The 17,763-nt window shown below is 42.5% G+C and overlaps 2 protein-coding genes across 2 annotated transcripts in view; both read left to right on the top strand.

The window, feature by feature from the left end:
• The window catches only part of LRRC31 (leucine rich repeat containing 31), a 10,853-nt gene extending 6,103 nt beyond the window's left edge, over positions 1-4,750 (top strand). Inside the window, 4 exon segments of the mRNA XM_005419153.3 lie at positions 547-714; positions 1,799-1,966; positions 3,099-3,266; positions 4,428-4,750. Of these exon segments, the coding sequence (XP_005419210.3) occupies positions 547-714; positions 1,799-1,966; positions 3,099-3,266; positions 4,428-4,750 (827 nt within the window).
• Positions 4,751-9,405: 4,655 nt separating this feature from the next.
• On the top strand, positions 9,406-17,160 carry LRRC34 (leucine rich repeat containing 34). The gene is made up of 11 exons (XM_031055467.1): positions 9,406-9,559; positions 9,898-10,017; positions 10,877-11,003; positions 11,162-11,226; positions 11,959-12,042; positions 13,041-13,169; positions 14,377-14,472; positions 15,082-15,236; positions 15,324-15,479; positions 16,527-16,653; positions 16,919-17,160. The coding sequence occupies exons 1-11, from the start codon at positions 9,551-9,553 to the stop codon at positions 17,120-17,122; spliced, it is 1,272 nt and encodes a 423-aa protein (XP_030911327.1). The 5' UTR covers positions 9,406-9,550; the 3' UTR covers positions 17,123-17,160.
• The last annotated feature ends 603 nt before the right edge of the window (positions 17,161-17,763 follow it).

The following is a 17,763-nucleotide window of genomic DNA, read 5'->3' on the forward strand; positions in this document are numbered from 1 at the left end:
AGTCAGAGGGGAGAGTCACCCTCCACACCATTTATCTGAGACACATCTCAGGCTGTGGCTCCCTGGATGTGCTTTCTCTTTCCCCAGACAGAACATAGACAAGGACACAGACAGGCCAGCTAACTTTTAACAAGCTAATCCTGCTTTCCAAAGGAAATCCAAATTCACCATTACCACTTAAAGTTTCCAGTGAAGCCACATGAAATGGTCTTGTTATCTGTGTCTCTCCCTAGTGGATGTGGCAAAACACCTGGCATTAATGAGCACATCCAGCAGTAATTTCTGCAAAGGGCTGAGGATTGACTGGATGTGGGGGATGAGCTGGCCTCACCTTCACCTGCTCTCCCAGAGAAGAATGGAGCTGCATGGACAGGGAGGCTTTGCTGCATTACTGAATGTCTGCTGTGATTATACACTGCAGCTTAGCCCAGGAGCTTTGCCTGCAATACCTTGTGCAAACTTTGACGTTGAAGTAAATAAATGCCAAAGCCCTGACCTGGGCTGTTGTGGCAGCCAGGGACCCGCCTGTTCCCTTTTGCATTTCAGACACTGCTTTACAGCACCTTGCAGAGCTAAGGAAATTAGACATCTCGTGTAACAGAGAGATTGGTGGTGGCTTTAAAGCATCAACAGCTCATTTGGCCAGCTTGAAAAATCTGGAAGTCCTTGATCTTCATCAGTGCGGCGTCACAGAAGAGGACATGACTGTTTTGTGTAAGGACATGTTGAGGAAATTTATTAAGAATCTTGGTTTTGTCTTCTGAAAATATCTCGAAGACATAAAAGATTCTGCCTGGCAGAAGAGCTGAGCTCGGTACTTTTTTTGTTAGGCAGCTCTGAAAATGCAGTGTTGGGGAGAACTTTCTTGATCAATATGGAATGGGGTTTTTGCTGAACAAAAGGAAATCTCAGAGCGTCTGACCCCATGTGGAACTAAGGAACTGAATCCACCGTGATTCAGACCCACAATGGGAATGTGGGAACTGCCACCAAACACTGCTTTTTTTTGATAATCAGTAATTTAGGAAATATCCAGGGGCAGATCCCCCAGGAGTATAAGTTGGATGGATCTATGGTGGGTATGTGCATGGAAATATAACAGCCTAAAACCCCCTTGGTGAGCTGCACACCAAGAAGAAGGTGATTTTAGGAGATCTTGCATTGCTGCTGCTGTGTACTTTCTCCAGGTTGAATTGATGCAACTATAAACACTACTATAAAGAAAAAGGCATTTCCCAATCGATTTGTGAGACAGTTTATTTCTCTCTCTCTGTTATCATAACTTTGTTTCTACTCTTAACAACAAAAAATCCCGTGACTCAAAGCCTATATTGCCCACATCCTATTTTCCATGACAAAGAAGATAACTTGAAGATTTGATGATGATGATGAAGCTTTAGGGAATAATCAGTATTAGTAATATCAATCCTGATTTATTTTTAACTTATTTTATAATAGAGAAAAATAACATTAAGACAAAGAAGTCTTAGCAATGAAGACATTTGGAAATTCCCTACTTCACCCAGAAAATTTCCAGGAAGCCATGTTCTGACAACCTTCCATATAGTATGGAATACTTAACTTCTGAAACAGTTTTACTGAAAATGACAAGGCTATTTATGGTCTAAAACATTACTCACCATGAACTTCGGTGTAAAAACTTGGCTGGCCTTGACTTTTGGATTGATTTATAAAGAAAAGAAATTATGTCAGGCTGCACAACAATTATGTCAGGCTATGCAACTACACATTTGTTATGGATCAGTGACTGTCTAATAAATATTTCATGTTTTTGTAGCCCAGGTGATACCTTTACTCTCCAATCTTCAAGAGCTGAATTTATCCTCGAATAAAAATGTAGGACTCTCATCAGATCCTCTTCTGGGCAGGCTCAGGTTTTTACCAAAGCTGAGATCTGTGACCATCAGCAATTGTGGCTTAGGTGAAGAGTCGCTTTCATCTCTAGGTATGAATTTTTCTTTAAATGCCCATTCTCTGTGTATCCCTGTAGGACAAAGCATTCCTTCTCCTTTGGCTTAACTCCAAGGATCATGGTTACCTTATACCTCAGATCCTGAGTGAAAAGCCTGTGATGAAACCACTGCTTGTGGGACCAGGTTGCAAGGGAAGGGAATTGTATGACTTCCTCTACTTTACTTGAGGGGATGAAGTGCTTTTAGTGCTTTGTCTGATAGTGAGCTTTTATATACCCCTTAATTTTGGGGAAAAAGAAAAGCATGGTTTTATATTATGTTGTAATCATAGCTTGGATGTAACACTTCACTCAGTGGGGTGAAGTTTTGACTGAGAGTATTTAACCTCACTGCAGGTGAAAATTTCAGTAGAAACTTTCTGGGGTAGAGTTCAGGATGGGGTGGGGGAGGAAATGACTGCAGGGGTGGAAAAGATATTGCACAGCTGTGAAGAAAAGTCCAATCTAACACAGGATATGTAAATTCAGCCTCTTTTGCCTACTTATTGCAAATCTCTGGATTAGTGGCCTTTGATAGGTGTTCCATATGGCACATGAAATCTTAGTACAGGGGGATCTCTCAGTTACTGTGTCTTGGGCGCTTGTATTTCATACTGTGTACTGATGACATTAAACCTGGAGTAAGACTTGACTGCCTCCAGCAGAAGCAGTAACAAGCTAGGCTGGTCAGAGGTCCTTGCAGAAAGAGTATTATGTTTATATCACTACAGTTATGTAAGAGTGACACCATGGAAATCAGAGCTGTCAAAAGATACAAAGCATCTCACCTTAAATAGTGAGTTCACAGCAAAAAAATCGCTGTCTTTAAATTGATATAAAATGGTTTAAAAGCAAGCTGTTAAATTAAATTAATTCAATGCAACAAGGCCAAGGCAATAATGTGAATAGAAAGACAAAAAAACCCCTCTCCATAGAGTCCTGATAGATTCTATAGGGAGAGCCTTCTTATTTACTTTTGTCTGACTTTTATTGGGATAAAAGAATTCATTTGAAGCACAAACAGGCTGTTAGGATCTTACTTACGGGTGAATTGCAGGTGAGGTGTCTGTTAAGGCCATGTTGTTTTCTCTTAGTAAGCAGAAGTTGCTGGTCTTAATCTTTTCAGCTGAGGCTGCCCTTCACCTTCCTGAACTGGAGATATTAGACCTTTCTTGGAATAAGTGCGTTGGTGGGAACCTAAAGCTGCTTTTGGGAGCACTAAAGCTTGCAACGGAGATTCAAGTGTTAAGACTGAGCAGCTGTAACCTGCTGGCTGAAGATTTGGCACTTCTAAGTAAGTATAACATGGTATTTACTAGCACTAAAGGAACTAGGGCATTTAGACCACAATTCAGAAGGGGCTTGTTCCATGGGCTGAGCACGTTTTTGCATAAATCAAATGAAAACATGGAAAATACAGGAGTATTTTTCCCACAAAGGGCTTTCATTTTTCTGTGTGTCCTGGACATGCCCAGTGGAAAAGGTGAAAAGGCTAAAATGCAAAGAATATTTAAGCACTTTTATCTATTAAAAAAAAAGAAAAAGCAGCATAATTTAGAAAATGTAGGGTTTGCGTCTGTTTTTTATATCAAATATTTCAAGCTGCTTTTGAGGAGTTTTATTTTGCTCAGATGCTGGTTTATGGCTCGGTACTTTAGAAAAAATATCTGTGCTGACAGCCAGGAATACAGGCACTACCAGCTCCCAGTCATTAGGCGGGTTTCTGGAGTCAGACTGTTGGGGGAGAATTAAACCAGAAATGTTTTCACCCACCTCTTAGCAGCTGCTAAGGAGTGCTAGAGAATGGGAACCTTATAAAGGAATAAATTCTACGATCCTTTTAAACACTTGCTAATTTTATACTCATCCTTCTGAGTCTGCGGACCTGACTCAGGGGTTTGTGTCTGACATTGGCAATAGCTGTGTGACATCTGTGAGGCCCTGGAATGTAAAATCTGATGAGGTGAAGCCCAAATACTTTTGACTTCAAAAACCATCACCCTTGATAGGTGTCTCCTTTGCCAATCATATGTTAAAGACCCCTTTGGGGTATATTTGGCCCTCCCACAGTGAGAGGGGGCTGTTGTAGTCAGTCATGCAGCCTCACCTTGTTTTGCTTTTCCTAAATCTCCCTGTAGAGCCTGTCAGCCTCTTACAATTGGCACTTGATGTAACCTCCTTCCAACTGACTGCAAGGTTTTCAGGTTGCCACACACTTTTAACTCAGTACCTTGTTCTTTTTGAACTGCCTGTGCTTTAAGTGTTGTAAACTCCTTCAGCTGTTATAAAACTATCTTTCTGAGCTTAGCAGCAAGTGGTTTTATATTGCTGAGGAGTTAAATCTTGCTGTTTGACTGCTGAAATGAGGTATTAAAATACCATTCCCTTTTCTGAGAAGCTTTTAAAGCAGCTACCAGGATCTATTAATTGTGTTTGTGTCTCTCATTTCTCGCAGCATCCCTGAGGCAAGATGGCCACTTGGCCAGATTGCAGAAGCTGGATTTGAGTTATAACAACACCATCCCTGATGAAGGCTGGGCTGTTTTCTGCCAAGGTTTAGGAGCATTCAAGGAACTCTCGGAGCTGGATGTGAGCCTGAGTCCATCGTCCTGCCGGGACTGTGGGCTGTGGTTTGGGGACTTGTTGGCAGCACTGACCCATCTGCCAGCCTTGGCAGAGCTGGCCATGCAAAGATGGGCCCTTTCAGAGTCCCAGAGGAAGCAAATGGAAGGCTTTAATCAAGACAACAAAAGAAACATTCGTTTTGACTGTTGGTGAAGGCTGGAGGTGTGTGGAAGGCCTTTTGGGAGCAGCACATGAACCAAGCATTATGTGTCTCAGAAGACTGAAACTTGAAATAGTTTCACAGTTATAGAAAACTGTTATTTGACCTTCTGATTCCATTTGATAATGTCCTTTCAGATTCTCTGGGCTACACTTACACTACTCAGTCTTCATGCTGTGAATATTGCCAAGGCCACTGCCCTCAGAGCAGTGCTGGGTCAGAGGGACCTGCTGCAGGTTTGGCCATGGAGGGAAGGGCTGGGGTTTGTGTTGATGCAGGTGGGTGGGCAGTGTGAATGTGGCCTCAGAAAATACCTCTAATGTGAAAATACTTGAAACCTCCATCTTTGATATGTTAGTTTCTTCTCCCCTCAAACTTTTGCCTCTTTGTGAATTAATTAAAACATAAGTGGGAGATTTGGCATCCATTCCAACAACTCAACATGATAGATTAGTCCAGGAAGGAGAATACAGAAGGAGCTAGTCTGCCTCTGCTCTGGCCCTTGATGCTATCTCATAGTGTAGATGAGTCCTGTGTAGAGAATCAGCATAAAATGAAGGTAAGAAACACTTAATTGGTGTCTTTGCAAGTCTCAGGGGCAAGGAAAAAGCTATGATACATTAAATCAGAGATATGTCCTGCTACCTTAACAAGAATTTTGGTTACAGAGCAATCAATAAGTGCCAAATTCTGGCACAGTCACTTGTGTCATGGAGCATGTTAACCCACACGTGAGCTCCAGGACTGCAGTGGGATTATTCATCGGTAAGGTATTTTAGGAAGTAAAGATATTAGATCTGCCCCACTGAGTGAGGAGTCTTAGAGAAATCCTGAGGCAGCTTGAGGGATAAAGTGCTGCTCAATTAGCTCTGAGCATCTCTACATGCTGCAGCAATCTCCTGGAGGAGAGGCACAACAGGATCATTCAGTGGCACCTTCCTAACTTGCTAAGGCCCCCCTCAGCAAGTTCTCTCTTGCAGATGCTGATCAATATTCAGCTTTCAGTCCATGCAACCCTTCCAACATCAGCTTTTTCCTGTTGAGGGCTATAATCAGCAGCTGAATGCTGATACCTATTGATCATTTAGTCCATGATTTCATGTAAGAGTCACCCTGGACTTCCTGGTTCCACTTTCAGTTCCACTTGAAAAGTGCACTTGGCTCCCCCAGCTTTGAGAAATGTGAGTTGAACTGGAGTCTCTTGGTCAGGGGCAGCAGGGAATTGCTGTGTGGGATCTTAAACCTCTGAAATGAAGCAAAGAGCCCCTGTTTCATTTAGGGCTAGCAAGAGAGATTTTCAAGCAGTGAGTTAAGCTAGGACAGTTGTTCTAATGAGGAAAAGCCACCATGTCTGTTGAACAGCATCTCACCAACCTGTTCTATTTATCCCTTGCCTTCATGTGACTTTCCTCCTCAAATCCACCTTTGATCCAACTGGAAAATTGATCTTTTATCTGTTCTGTGAGAATTTTTCTGAATTAATCCTTTCCCTCTTGAACCTCTCTCTCCAGTTTACCTTTAACGTCCACTTTCTATTGAAATCTTCCTAACTGAACTCAAGTTCAGTGTTGGGGTTTCCTGTTCTTTCATAGCTGGATTCCTCAATCTCAGCTCCAGAGCTCAGGACAGACCCACTGCTGGCAAATTCTCCCCTGCCCCTGATCCCCCTGCTCAGTCTTTGCCCTCTTATTGTTCTGTCATGCCAATTGTGCCACTAAAAAGATTTTGTTCCTTTTATCACCTCTACTAAAAATCTTGTCAGTCTGCCAATCTGTCCAGAAATCTCTCTTCCAGTGATTTCCTCCTTGGCAGTTTCCGATTCATCCTTCTCTCAGTTCCTCCTTGCCTTCACTTAGAGTGAAAAAATTTCATTAGACATTTCCAAACAATCAAAACAGCCTCAGTTACCCAGTGAAATGGAAAATCAGAACAGAGCCGTCCCACTTTGCTGCAGTCCCAGCTCTCTCCTGCCAGCAAGCATATTAATGAGATTTCAGTATCAATCAAGAGCCAAACAGAAATGAGTCCCATGCCCTGGATGCAGATTCAGAGAGCACTACCTGCAGATGGAACTCTGGTTCTCACCAACTCCCTCAGGATGCACCACCTTCCCTGAGGCAAGGGGAGGGAGAGCAGCACTGCAGTTCTGACCAGCCAGTTGAACTGAACAAAGGGTTCTGCTCCCACCCACTCTGCATTTTGAACCTGCACAGTCTAGCTCGATGCTCTGTGTATACTGCAGATGAAACTCAGGGGCTTAAAGGGTAGCAGAGCAGTACAGAGTAAAAACTAGACAAGGACTTCTTGTGTCTAGGACAAACAGCTGTCTGCCTGTCAAGTGCTGTGGAAAGACATGGTTGCACATAGATTTGGCATGCAAGAATTGTAGCAATATTATGTTTGTCACGGTTCTTTTTAATAACAAAGGAGTTATGATGTGTCAGGACCAGAATCATAGCAGAAATTGCATCCTGCAGACCCACTGCTTTCAAATGAGCCTGCCATACACAGACACATCCCAAATGTCACCAAGCCATGTCAGAGATGAGCAGTGCCACTAAGGCAATGACAGCTTGCAGTCATTCAAAGTGCTGTAACTGCAGATCGTCAAAACATCAGTGAACAGTTTTGCCAAAGTGTGGAGATACTTTCAAACAGCTTTTTACACCTCTGTAAGACAGGATGGTAATGCACGTCCTGGTAGAATTGTGTGGCCTGTCTGGAATCCTACTCCATATTTCCAAACATATTTCCAAGGTACTGATCATTTCTGGAGGTAAAGTGCATAAGTAAGGTTTATAAAATGTGATGTTGTTAGGATCATTACTAAACACGGAGACAACATGAGTTTTAAATGCTGAGCTTTGATATTATTCCTGGTCTGACAGTTCTGGCCTGATGCTGCACCAGGTACCTAAAGAGATTAAGAGTCCCTTCAGTTCTGCATTTGGGAGCAGCTGAAGTCCATGGAATTTCCATGCAGCAGCAGAGCAAGATCTTGCCCCTTCTATTGTTCCTGCCTGCAATTTGCTTATGTCTTCTGGCAGTCATTTAATTCCTTTATCTTGTCCCAGCTATAATCTTCCTAATGACTCCAGGAGAAAGATCTCCTTTGGAAAGATACTGAATTTATTTTCAGAAAGGCTAAGGCATTTAAAATTTTCAGTTCCTTCACCTCCACAGGTATCTAGATACAGTCATTAAAAAGATATATTATGTCAATTAAATAGTAATCTTTGGAATTTTGTTTTTAGGGAAGAAATCTCCTAAGAAAATTTTGTGGAGCTGCATTACTGTTGATAGATGAACGCAGAATATTCTGCTCATTAATGTCACATTATACCTCACAGTATGGTGGAAATTTTGGCAAAGACATCTATGTTGTTTCCTGTGCTGGAAAGATTTCTTATGGGTTTAATTTTATTTCTTAGCAGAAACATTAGTCTGCTTCTTCATTTCCTTTGTATGCACAGTGCCGCAGAGAGCAATTTAAATTAATGAAATCTGAAAGTGAGTCTTTCGCATAAATTGCTACTTCTGTAAATGTAACCTACAAGAAGAAAACTGCACCAGTGAAAAAAATCCTTGGGAAAAAAGCATTGCATTAAATAAAAAGGAAAGTGTATTCTGAGGCCCAAAATAAGGATGTCTCTGAATACTCTTGCACTTCCATAGCCCAAGGGTGCATAATTGTTCATCATCAAATGAACAGCAAATGTTCATGGAGTTAAAGACATTAACAATATCACATCCATTTTTAAATTGCCCTTTGCTCACTTTGTGACATATTGATTCTGTGCAAATGCAGCTCTTATTTTCCCAGTGTACACAGAAAAAAAAAGATGTGAAAAACTGCAGCAGTCCCTCCAGTCAGGATTCCATCTTTATGATTCAACACAAAGGTCAGTGTTTCCACGTTCTTGCTTTTTTCTGCCTGAATTGAGATGCCAGGGATAATGAGGAACCCATGATCGGCCATGTACCAGCGCACTGTCCCTTCTCACTGTGGTAGAGAAAACGACACTCGGTTGTAATGGAGAACTTGGATTGTGCAAAAGGGAGGTATCAATAAAATACAAAGTAAAACAAAGGAACAAATACATTTTTCATAGTGTACATTCCTTTAGGAATAGCATCAAAGCGTTTTTCGCTCAGATCTAGCATCCTGACACTGATTAACCTGGTGGAGGATGCAGGTGCAGTGTGTAACGTGGTGTTCCTCACATGAACACGGGAAAGGGAGGGCCAGCAGCAGAACTGGTGTGGGATCTCCTCCAGGCTGTCCAGACAGTCTGAGCGCCCTGTGTCAGGGAGATTCTTCAAACCTGGGGGAAGTTTGTGCAGGAGATTACGAGACAGACCCAGCACAGACCGCTCCTGGCGGTGCTGCAGCGCAGGAAAATGGAGCCCACCCCCTCCTGCCCAGGAGGGCAGCAGTGAAATCACCAGAGGGATTTATTTGCTGGAAAGGGCCAGCACAGAAATCTTTAAAGGAACAGCTGATCCGTGTAACCACGGACAGCTCTACAAAGGCTCCTCGGAGACCAACTCCGTGTCCAGGGTGTGGGCTCAGCCCCGCACAGGGGAGGGACAGGGGGGACTCCTGGCAACCCCTGCCCGCTGCTTCCTGCTGTCAGCCCAGGACAGCCTCGCTGGGAAAGGGCTGAGGACAGGCTTCGGACACGGTCCCTGGGAACGGGCTCCGTTACCGAGCTCAGCTCGGAGCGGCCCGGTTACCGAACTCACCGCGGGCCGGTCAGGCAGGCTGAGCTGGGAACAGGGGAGAGGTGGGCATGGCTCAGGTAAGGCCGGCGGGGCTCAGCTGTCGCAGGGATCACTTCTCTGTTAGCTCAGATACTTTTATCTCTGAGTTTATCACAGAATACGCTAAGCTGGAAGAAGAATAATCAAGTAAAACTCGGAAGTGAACGGCCCGCCTTGGTATAATTAGCACAGTGCTCTAACCAGCTACAGCGCATCGAAAACACACCCGCCGTTTCCTCATGCTTTTCCTGTATCTGTTACTCCAAACCACGAACTGTAACCCTTTCCAGACCGAGCCCATTTGTATTGCTATGCAGATCTCTTCTGGTTGCTAGGCTGCCAAAATGATACAATAACACTTGGTTTTGTTTTCCAGCAGGTCATGTCGGTTGTTGCAGATCTTCACCTGCATTATGTGCAGGCCTGTCAAAATTTGAGCCAGCCTGAAAACCCCTTCATTGCTCGTGTGCTTCAAGAAGCTGATAAAAATGATGAAATGTAAGAAAATAACAAACAAGGTGTTTCAGATGCTTCTGAAAGCCTTAAACGGGGTAGCAAGATGAGGAATTGAAATATGACAAAGTTCATACGGTTTCAGGCTTAAACACAAATCAAATTTAACATTTACTGCTGAAGTTCTGGTTTGACTCATCTTGACATCATCTTGGCAGAAGCTTGTAGCTATATATCCTTTCTGGGCAGCTTTACAAGCAGTGAAATCAAAAAAAGTGAAAAATGTACAGGAAGGTGCCTTTCTGTCCCCTAAAGAAGCCAAACCCAGTGTTTAGTCATCCTAACTCCATTCTTTGTGTCTCACTCCTGTTTAAAAAGCCTCAGCTGCATTCCTTCCAGCTGGTCATGCTTCCCTGAGTTGTCTCTGAATCCTGCCAAGTTATTAACCACCTAAATTCTCTCTCTTTAAGGATCTGGGTACTGCTTCTTCTCATGGATGGTGCTGGGATCAAAGTTAATTGTCCTTTTTGGGGAAAAAACTGAGAAAATGAGATGGTTTGTGTCATGTTTTGATCCTGAGGGCAGGATAAAGTAAATAAAGGAAAGAGGGCAAGTAAAAAGAAGATGATGAGGTACCCTCTGAGATAATCTTTATTTCCATCTGCCTTCCCCTCATCTTGGTTATTCCTGCTTTCAGTGCTGAGCAGTGCCTTCAGAAAGGGCAGTGCTGAGGTACTGCCTGCATCACATCCCCTGTGGTGGTGCTACCACAGCAGAGGCAGCAAATATCCCTGTGCAAGAGCTCCAGGGAGGGCAGGCACAGGCACACCTCTGATCTGGAGAGAAAATTCATTTCTCTCTATCATTTTACTTCTCCCCATGTGCTTACATTTTTATGTTACTGCAGAAGTACAAAAGGAATCACATTAAAATTGGCTGGAAATAATCACCTGGTGCCTGTGCCAAGAGTTACAGATGATGATCTTGCAGTTCTTGTCTCTGTCTTGGGCCAAGTTGCCTTTGTCACAGGTAAGGTTTTTCCCTGTGTGTTTGACATTGCTGTGGTAATACAAGAAAACAAGATCAGTCTTGATTTCAGCCTTAGTTCATCTTTGTTTCTTTTTGTTCAGAGATCAGTTCAATGTAGATATGCATCTGTCACTTTCCTTATTCTTCATCTTTTTCAGGTTTGGATCTTGCCTATAATTTATTGACTGATGCTGGAGCAAAGACCATGGCAACATTCCTCCAGGTGCCAAGAGATGTTTATCTTTCAGCAACTTGTAATTTATTTGTCTATAGTAATATTTATATTTGGGACAAGAATGAGCTGGTTTGGCAAAATTCCAATAACTTTGACTATCACTAGAACCTCAGATTGTATTCTCTGTGGAGATTTTTAATTTCTGGTAGAAGGCCTTTGGATATTTGGCTGTGGTGTCCTGAGAAAAGAATGATGGAATAAACTATGGGGCTTTTAGGCTCACAGTCCAGTTCAACAAAGGGGGTAATGGTTGTGTCAAGTGTGCCAGTGCCTTTGTTTCAGCTATTTTATAATCTCTGTTAGCTTTTTTATAGACCTAAACATAGGGAATTTTAATGCAGCCTTTTTGTCATTGTAAGCACTGGGATACAGGTGAAAAACAGTGAGTTGTCACCCTGTGCCTGTGCTCCTAGAATATGAGGTTAGGTTAGGTTCACAAAATGCCTGAATTTGTGCATCTGAGCTTGGTCACCTTCTTCATGCCCAGGGTTCCTGGGTGGTTCCTCAGGCCCCATGAGGGCTCTCCCCGTGACAGGTTTTATGCCTTGCCTTCATCACCTGACATAATTTGGGATTCTTTAACTACTTCTCCAACTCATGAAATGCCTGAAATGATGCAAAGGGCAGAGTTTTGTATGTGTATCTCCTTTTTGGAAAATACAGCTCTGTTTTGGGAAAAAAAAAAACCTCTCATTGCTTCCTGCTTTGTTTGCTCCCAAGGAAAACTCCACTCTGCAGTACCTGAACCTGATGTTCAATGACATTGGCACAAGTGGGGCAGAGCTGATAGCAGGAGCACTCCACGTGAGTATTTGCCTGGGAGATCTAGGCAATGGCATCTCCTTTAATCTTTTTGCTTTTGATGACCAGTACTGGCTGTGCTGCCAACATCAGAGCTGGCTGAAAGGAGCCTCTGTCTTTGCTCCATTCAGCATGTTGCTGTGTCACAGGGATTGCCTGGTTTCCCAAGGCACACTACAGAAATCAGATTTCACACAAGAGAAAGTTGCACTGCGCTGCCATTAACAATTCATTATCTTTAAAAAGACATAATTGTCTATAAAAAGCACAACTATTGCAGCTGGGTTTTTCTGTGTGAAAAATGCTATACTACAGGATATATAATGCCATAATTTTTTCCTTTTTCTTTCATCCAAAAATTAAATTACATTTGCCTGTACTTTGACATCAATATTTGTCTTGATTCAAGATGTCTGAGACATGTTTTCAAAACTTTGCCTTGCAGCAGCACCACAAACCCAAGTTTGTTATTTTTAATGTGGTTTCCCAAGGAAATGAGGCTTGTGTGTAAGATTTGTTGTGTTTGTGAAAGGAGACTCACATGAGCTCTTTCTTCCTCCTTCACAGTCTTTGAACCCTGAACTGATTTCAACTAAATTTGACAGGCTTCCAAAACACTAAGGCTGTGCAGTAGATGTACAATGCTGGGCTCATACAAGGCTTACCAGATTTAAATTAGTATTAAGGCAATTTGCATTTCAGATGCCAATTTAGGAAGAAATATTTGCCTGGATTATTTTCATGAGTGTGATGAAATTCATGAACTTGGGAGAAACAGAAGTTTTCAAATAGAGGAGTTTTGCTTGCAGACTCTGATATTTGGTGCCCCTGAGGGGAGCCTGAGCCAAGAGCTGAGCCGGTGTTATCACTTGGACACAATTCCTCTGGAAGATTGTTTTGTCTCTGTGTGATAACCAGCAGAATTCACATTAAAAAACAGGATAGTGTTGTTTTCCAGGCCATCTTAAAGGAATATATATATATTTTTAAATTTTGTCTAGAGCAATCAAAGTCTCGTGCACCTGAGAATGACTGGAAACAGAATAGGAAACCAAGGTGGGATGTTTTTTGCTTCAATGCTAAAAATTAACTCAACCTTAAAGAAGTTGGATCTTGGAGACTGTGATGTGGTGAGTAACCCAGTAAAATTGTCAGCAATAAAACATAAGTCTTTCAAGGGTATTACAAGGGTCCTGCAGTGCTTAATTAGGGGGAAATGCCATCTGTTGTCATTGATTTTGTGACAGCCAGAGGTAACAGAATATATAATATTGCAATGTGTGCTTGGAAAGGCACATTGCATAAAGCACCTGTGAAGTCAGAACTGGGGATATTTTAGAGCCACCGTGTCTCTCTAGGAATTCAAGTGCTTGGCTTGCACATTTTCTGAGGTTTTTTCTGCTGTTCCTTTCTGTTGAGCTAAGTCCTGTATAATTCATTTTGAAGAATGGACTTCTCATTCCCTGGAGAATCTTTTCCTTCTAAAGTGAGCAGTGCTGCAACCCCTGAAAGTCACTCATCCCATAGCTCTGCTGCTCCTCTCAGAGCTTGACCCATAAAGGACATAAGCACAGCAGTGCTGAATTGAGTAGAAAAGCACCCAGTTTACTCTTGGACAATGTGGTTCCTCCTGAGCTGGGCACTGAGACTTCCTATACTGTGCACAGGGAGACTCAGGAGGTTGTGGCTTGCTTTTAAAAGCCTGCATTTGTCTCCTGGAAATTCAGAATTTGCTTCTGAGCCAGAAGGGGGAATAACCCTCAGAAAGTGTGAAGGTGTTATGAATACATGAATGAGGGAAGTGTAGGCAGTGTAGGATTTGTTCAAAAGCTTGGTAGGGAGTTGATAGAGCTGGTTTAAAATGAGATGGCTTTGTGTACAGCCCAGCCTACTTGAAAAGTAGCATAAATATAAAATAGAGGGCAAATTAGAAGGATATTAAAAAAAAATCTAAATTTGCCTGATTCATACTTGAATTTTCCTGGTGGATAAATATTAGGGGAACACACATAAGCTGATTTTGCCTCATAAATCAGGGAAATCAAAACATAGGTTCAATTGAATGGACAAGTATTTTTCAGATCCATTATTCTTGCTTTTTATTCTCTGAATTGCAGAGTCATTTGTACTGCTTAGTCTAATTTCACTCTGCTCTTCCATAGGCAGTTGGCTTTGGTATTATCAGAAAATCTGTTGTGTGTCTGTAAGCAGTTGACTGCAGTAGTCCCATCTCTCTACCTCCAGAGTAGATGAAGGCAGAAATAATAGTAATAGCAATTTGGTAGCTTGATCTATACACTGAATATGTTTCTCTAAAGAATTTATTTTCATTTCCAGGGCCTGCGGTGTCTGATAGCAACAGCCATAGCCCTGACTCAGAACGAATCACTCAGAGCCATAAACCTCAATCGTCCTTTGCTATCCACCCAACAGGTATGTGAGTGACTGTGGAGTCAGCTCAGAGAGAGGGGCAGAAGTCAAGTCAGTACTGATGTATTTATGGACATTTTTTCTGAACTAAACAGGACAACTTTGAACAAACTTCCTTTGTCTTAGAGTGGCAGGACATATTTTTTCCCATAGAAGTCCTGTTTCTTTTGCATACAATTAACAGAACTTTTAAGGCTGGAAAAGATCTCCAAGATCAAGTAAAAACTGTGACCAATTCATTCTTGTATGAAATAATTAGCATCACTACAAAATACTTTCAAATATTAGCAATGATTGACTCAATTTTTTAAGAGCAATAGCAGGGAGGGAAACTGATTAGACATAATTAAATGTTTATGCTTCACTGATATTTGCAGGGATGTAGACAATACTGTAAAACTGCAAATATCTCTATAGTATTTTTCTTTTTTTTTTTTTTTAGCTTTATCATAACATGTTGTTTTGTGGTTATTTTTATACAATATACCGAATAGAATGATCAACACCACTGATGACCAGATCTTGCAGTTAGTTGCATAACTTCCTTTTACTGAAACACAACTGTATCTTATCCTAAAGTCTAGATTAATAAAATTTGGTGTATGTTTCTAGGAAGAGACCACAGTTCATATAGCTCGGATGCTGAGGAGTAATTCTTCTCTTGTGGAGCTACATTTGGGCAAACATGAAATGAAAAACTTTGGTGTAGAGCGACTGTGTGATGCCCTGTATGAAAACTCCACCCTGAGATACCTTGACCTTAGCTGGTGAGAGTGATTAAATGTGGCACATTAGAAACTCATTTTCTAGCAACTTATAAAAAATAAAATTTATAACGTGCATCTCTCTTTCAGTAATAACATCATCTGTGATGGTGCCAAATTTCTGGGAGAGCTACTAAGAAAGAACCAAACCCTGGAGATCCTGGATCTTGATGCAAACCGAATAGAAGATGCTGGAGCCATTTACCTGAGTGAGGCCTTGGCAACGCGGAACAAGACTCTGAAGGCGTAAGTAGTACTGGCACAGCTCCCCCAGAGAGTGCAGGTAAGAAACCTGCACTTTGCACTGCCTGAAATGCATCACAGCTCTGTGTCTTCATGTTGATCAAAATAGGAAAGTCAGGAAGTTCCAAATGTGTTAGACAATTTTTCCTTCTTGGGGAAAAAAAGCCCGTGAGTGATTGGGTGGGATTTCTTTACTAAGCATTGTGTCTGCTGCCGTGTGAGCTGTTCTAAGACCTGGGGTGCTGGAGGTGAGCCCCAGGTGTGCTCAGAGCTCTCACAGCTTCACAGTCACTCTGAGAGGGTGAGGCGATTGATCTGCTCATTCTTTCTGCGTCTTTGAAGCACAGGTCCCCATGGTGCGCAAACGAAAACAAGAACTGCAGGCCTTCAGAATTTTGAGATAATCAGATTCCACGCTGGGATAAGGCACTATATTTGTTGGTTCTGATCTTCCAACACTTAAGAAAATCCTCTGTTTAAGTTCGCTTCCGGGTGAACCCAGAAGAGCTGTAATCTCTCCATCAGGGTGTCTTTTGCAGCCGCGTTAAACCCCCGCCGGCAGGACATAAAAGCTGATCAAAGGTGTTACCTGAAGCCATTAGTTTTAAGCAGCAGACTGAGGAGGTGGCGGCTGCGAGGTGCCTCTGAAAGCCTCGCAGGTTCACTAATATAAAAATAACTGCCGCTCCACAAAGATCAAAGCTTAGCCTGGATAAATGCCAAGGCTTGGGCTTCAAAGCAGACTAGAGATGAGACCCGGCCACCATGCAGCAAAGTCACTGACACTGAAGAACTCAGTAATGAACAACCTGGCTGCAAGAGTCAGGAAAGTGCTTTGAGAAATAGAATAAGTCCAGAGGCCAGCTGCCTTAGGCAACCTGAAAATATTAGAGTAGGACTGGCTTTGATACAAATAGATTATTATATTATAAATAAAAAGTTATCTCTATATATTATATATAACAATAAGACTAATTCATGGTTAAATTCTTATTTTTAACCAAGAGATGGGAATTCTATGGTTTGGCACACATTTTCTCTGTTTTCTAGGTTGTCCATTGTAAGCAACAATATAACTGGCAGAGGACTTGTAGCTCTTGCACAGGCAATGCATTCCAACATGACACTTTCCCATATTTACATCTGGGGGAACAAACTTGACAGAAGCACCTGTGCGGTAAGTGTTTGGCTCTGAACTCACCTGAGAAGGCTGCGGTTCGATTGTTCTAACTTGTCTTTCTATAGTTGGAAAGACTACAGCAATTAGCTGAACAAAACACTTGATTTATCTGGGCTTTTTAATGTGGTTATAATATGGTGGTGCTGGGATGAGCCTCCCTGGAGATCAGCACTCTGAAAGGACAAAGTGCCATGTGAGAGCCTTCACCGCAGTCCAAAGGAAGCACCACCGTGTGTTAAATCCCCGGTTTCCTTCATTGCAGGCATTCTCGGAGCTGATCGCGGTGGAGCGCCTGCAGCCGGACTGCACAGACGTGGCTCCCTACAAGGTGGACGGGGAGATTTTCCTGGCAGAGCTGTCCCACGGGCTGGCCAAGCACCGCTACTGGAGCCCGCGCTGCGCCGCCGTGGCCCCCGGCGCCGCCAACGCCAGCCTGGAAATCGTCCCTGTCTCGGAGTACCTGTGAGCGATCCTGCACCCCTGGAGCCCTCCCAGAGCCTGAGCTTTCCCTGCGTGGTTTCTAGTAAAATAGGTTATATCAGTATCACGTTTGCTGCATGTTGTTTCTTTGGGGTTTGAGTCTAGGAGGAATCTACACCTGCCTGAAATGGCAACAGAGAGAAAGTATCAAAGAAATGACCTCAAAATTTGTTACTAAGTCATGCTCCATCTATTAAAAGTCTGTAACTACGAAAAGATTTGTACCTCTCACGCAGAGCAGACTGACAAAAGCAGCACCCAGGACTGCTGCTGGGCAGCAGATCAGGTATCCTGCAGAGTCAGATTCCTGTTGAAGCTGAGAGCTTTGGGTAAATCCATTTGTTAGAACTGTTCTCCATGAACTCTTTCCTTTTCCTAAGCAATTGCATCCTTTTGATCTTCCAGTAGTGACATTTTTAAAACCAAGGTAAGTGAACTTAAGCACTAAGCCACGGCCATGCTAGAACTTAAAGCTGGTGAACCCAGTTTGCTGGGATATACATAGAATTTTGATTAAATTGTAGCACATACTTGTTTCTTATACAACAAATAGAAACCACCACCAAATCTCATGCCATGATTTCTTCTCATCTCATGAAAACTGCCTAAAAACATTTTTATCATTGT

Source organism: Geospiza fortis, unplaced genomic scaffold, assembly GCF_000277835.1.
Source record: "Geospiza fortis unplaced genomic scaffold, GeoFor_1.0 scaffold172, whole genome shotgun sequence".
Taxonomy (NCBI): domain Eukaryota; kingdom Metazoa; phylum Chordata; class Aves; order Passeriformes; family Thraupidae; genus Geospiza; species Geospiza fortis.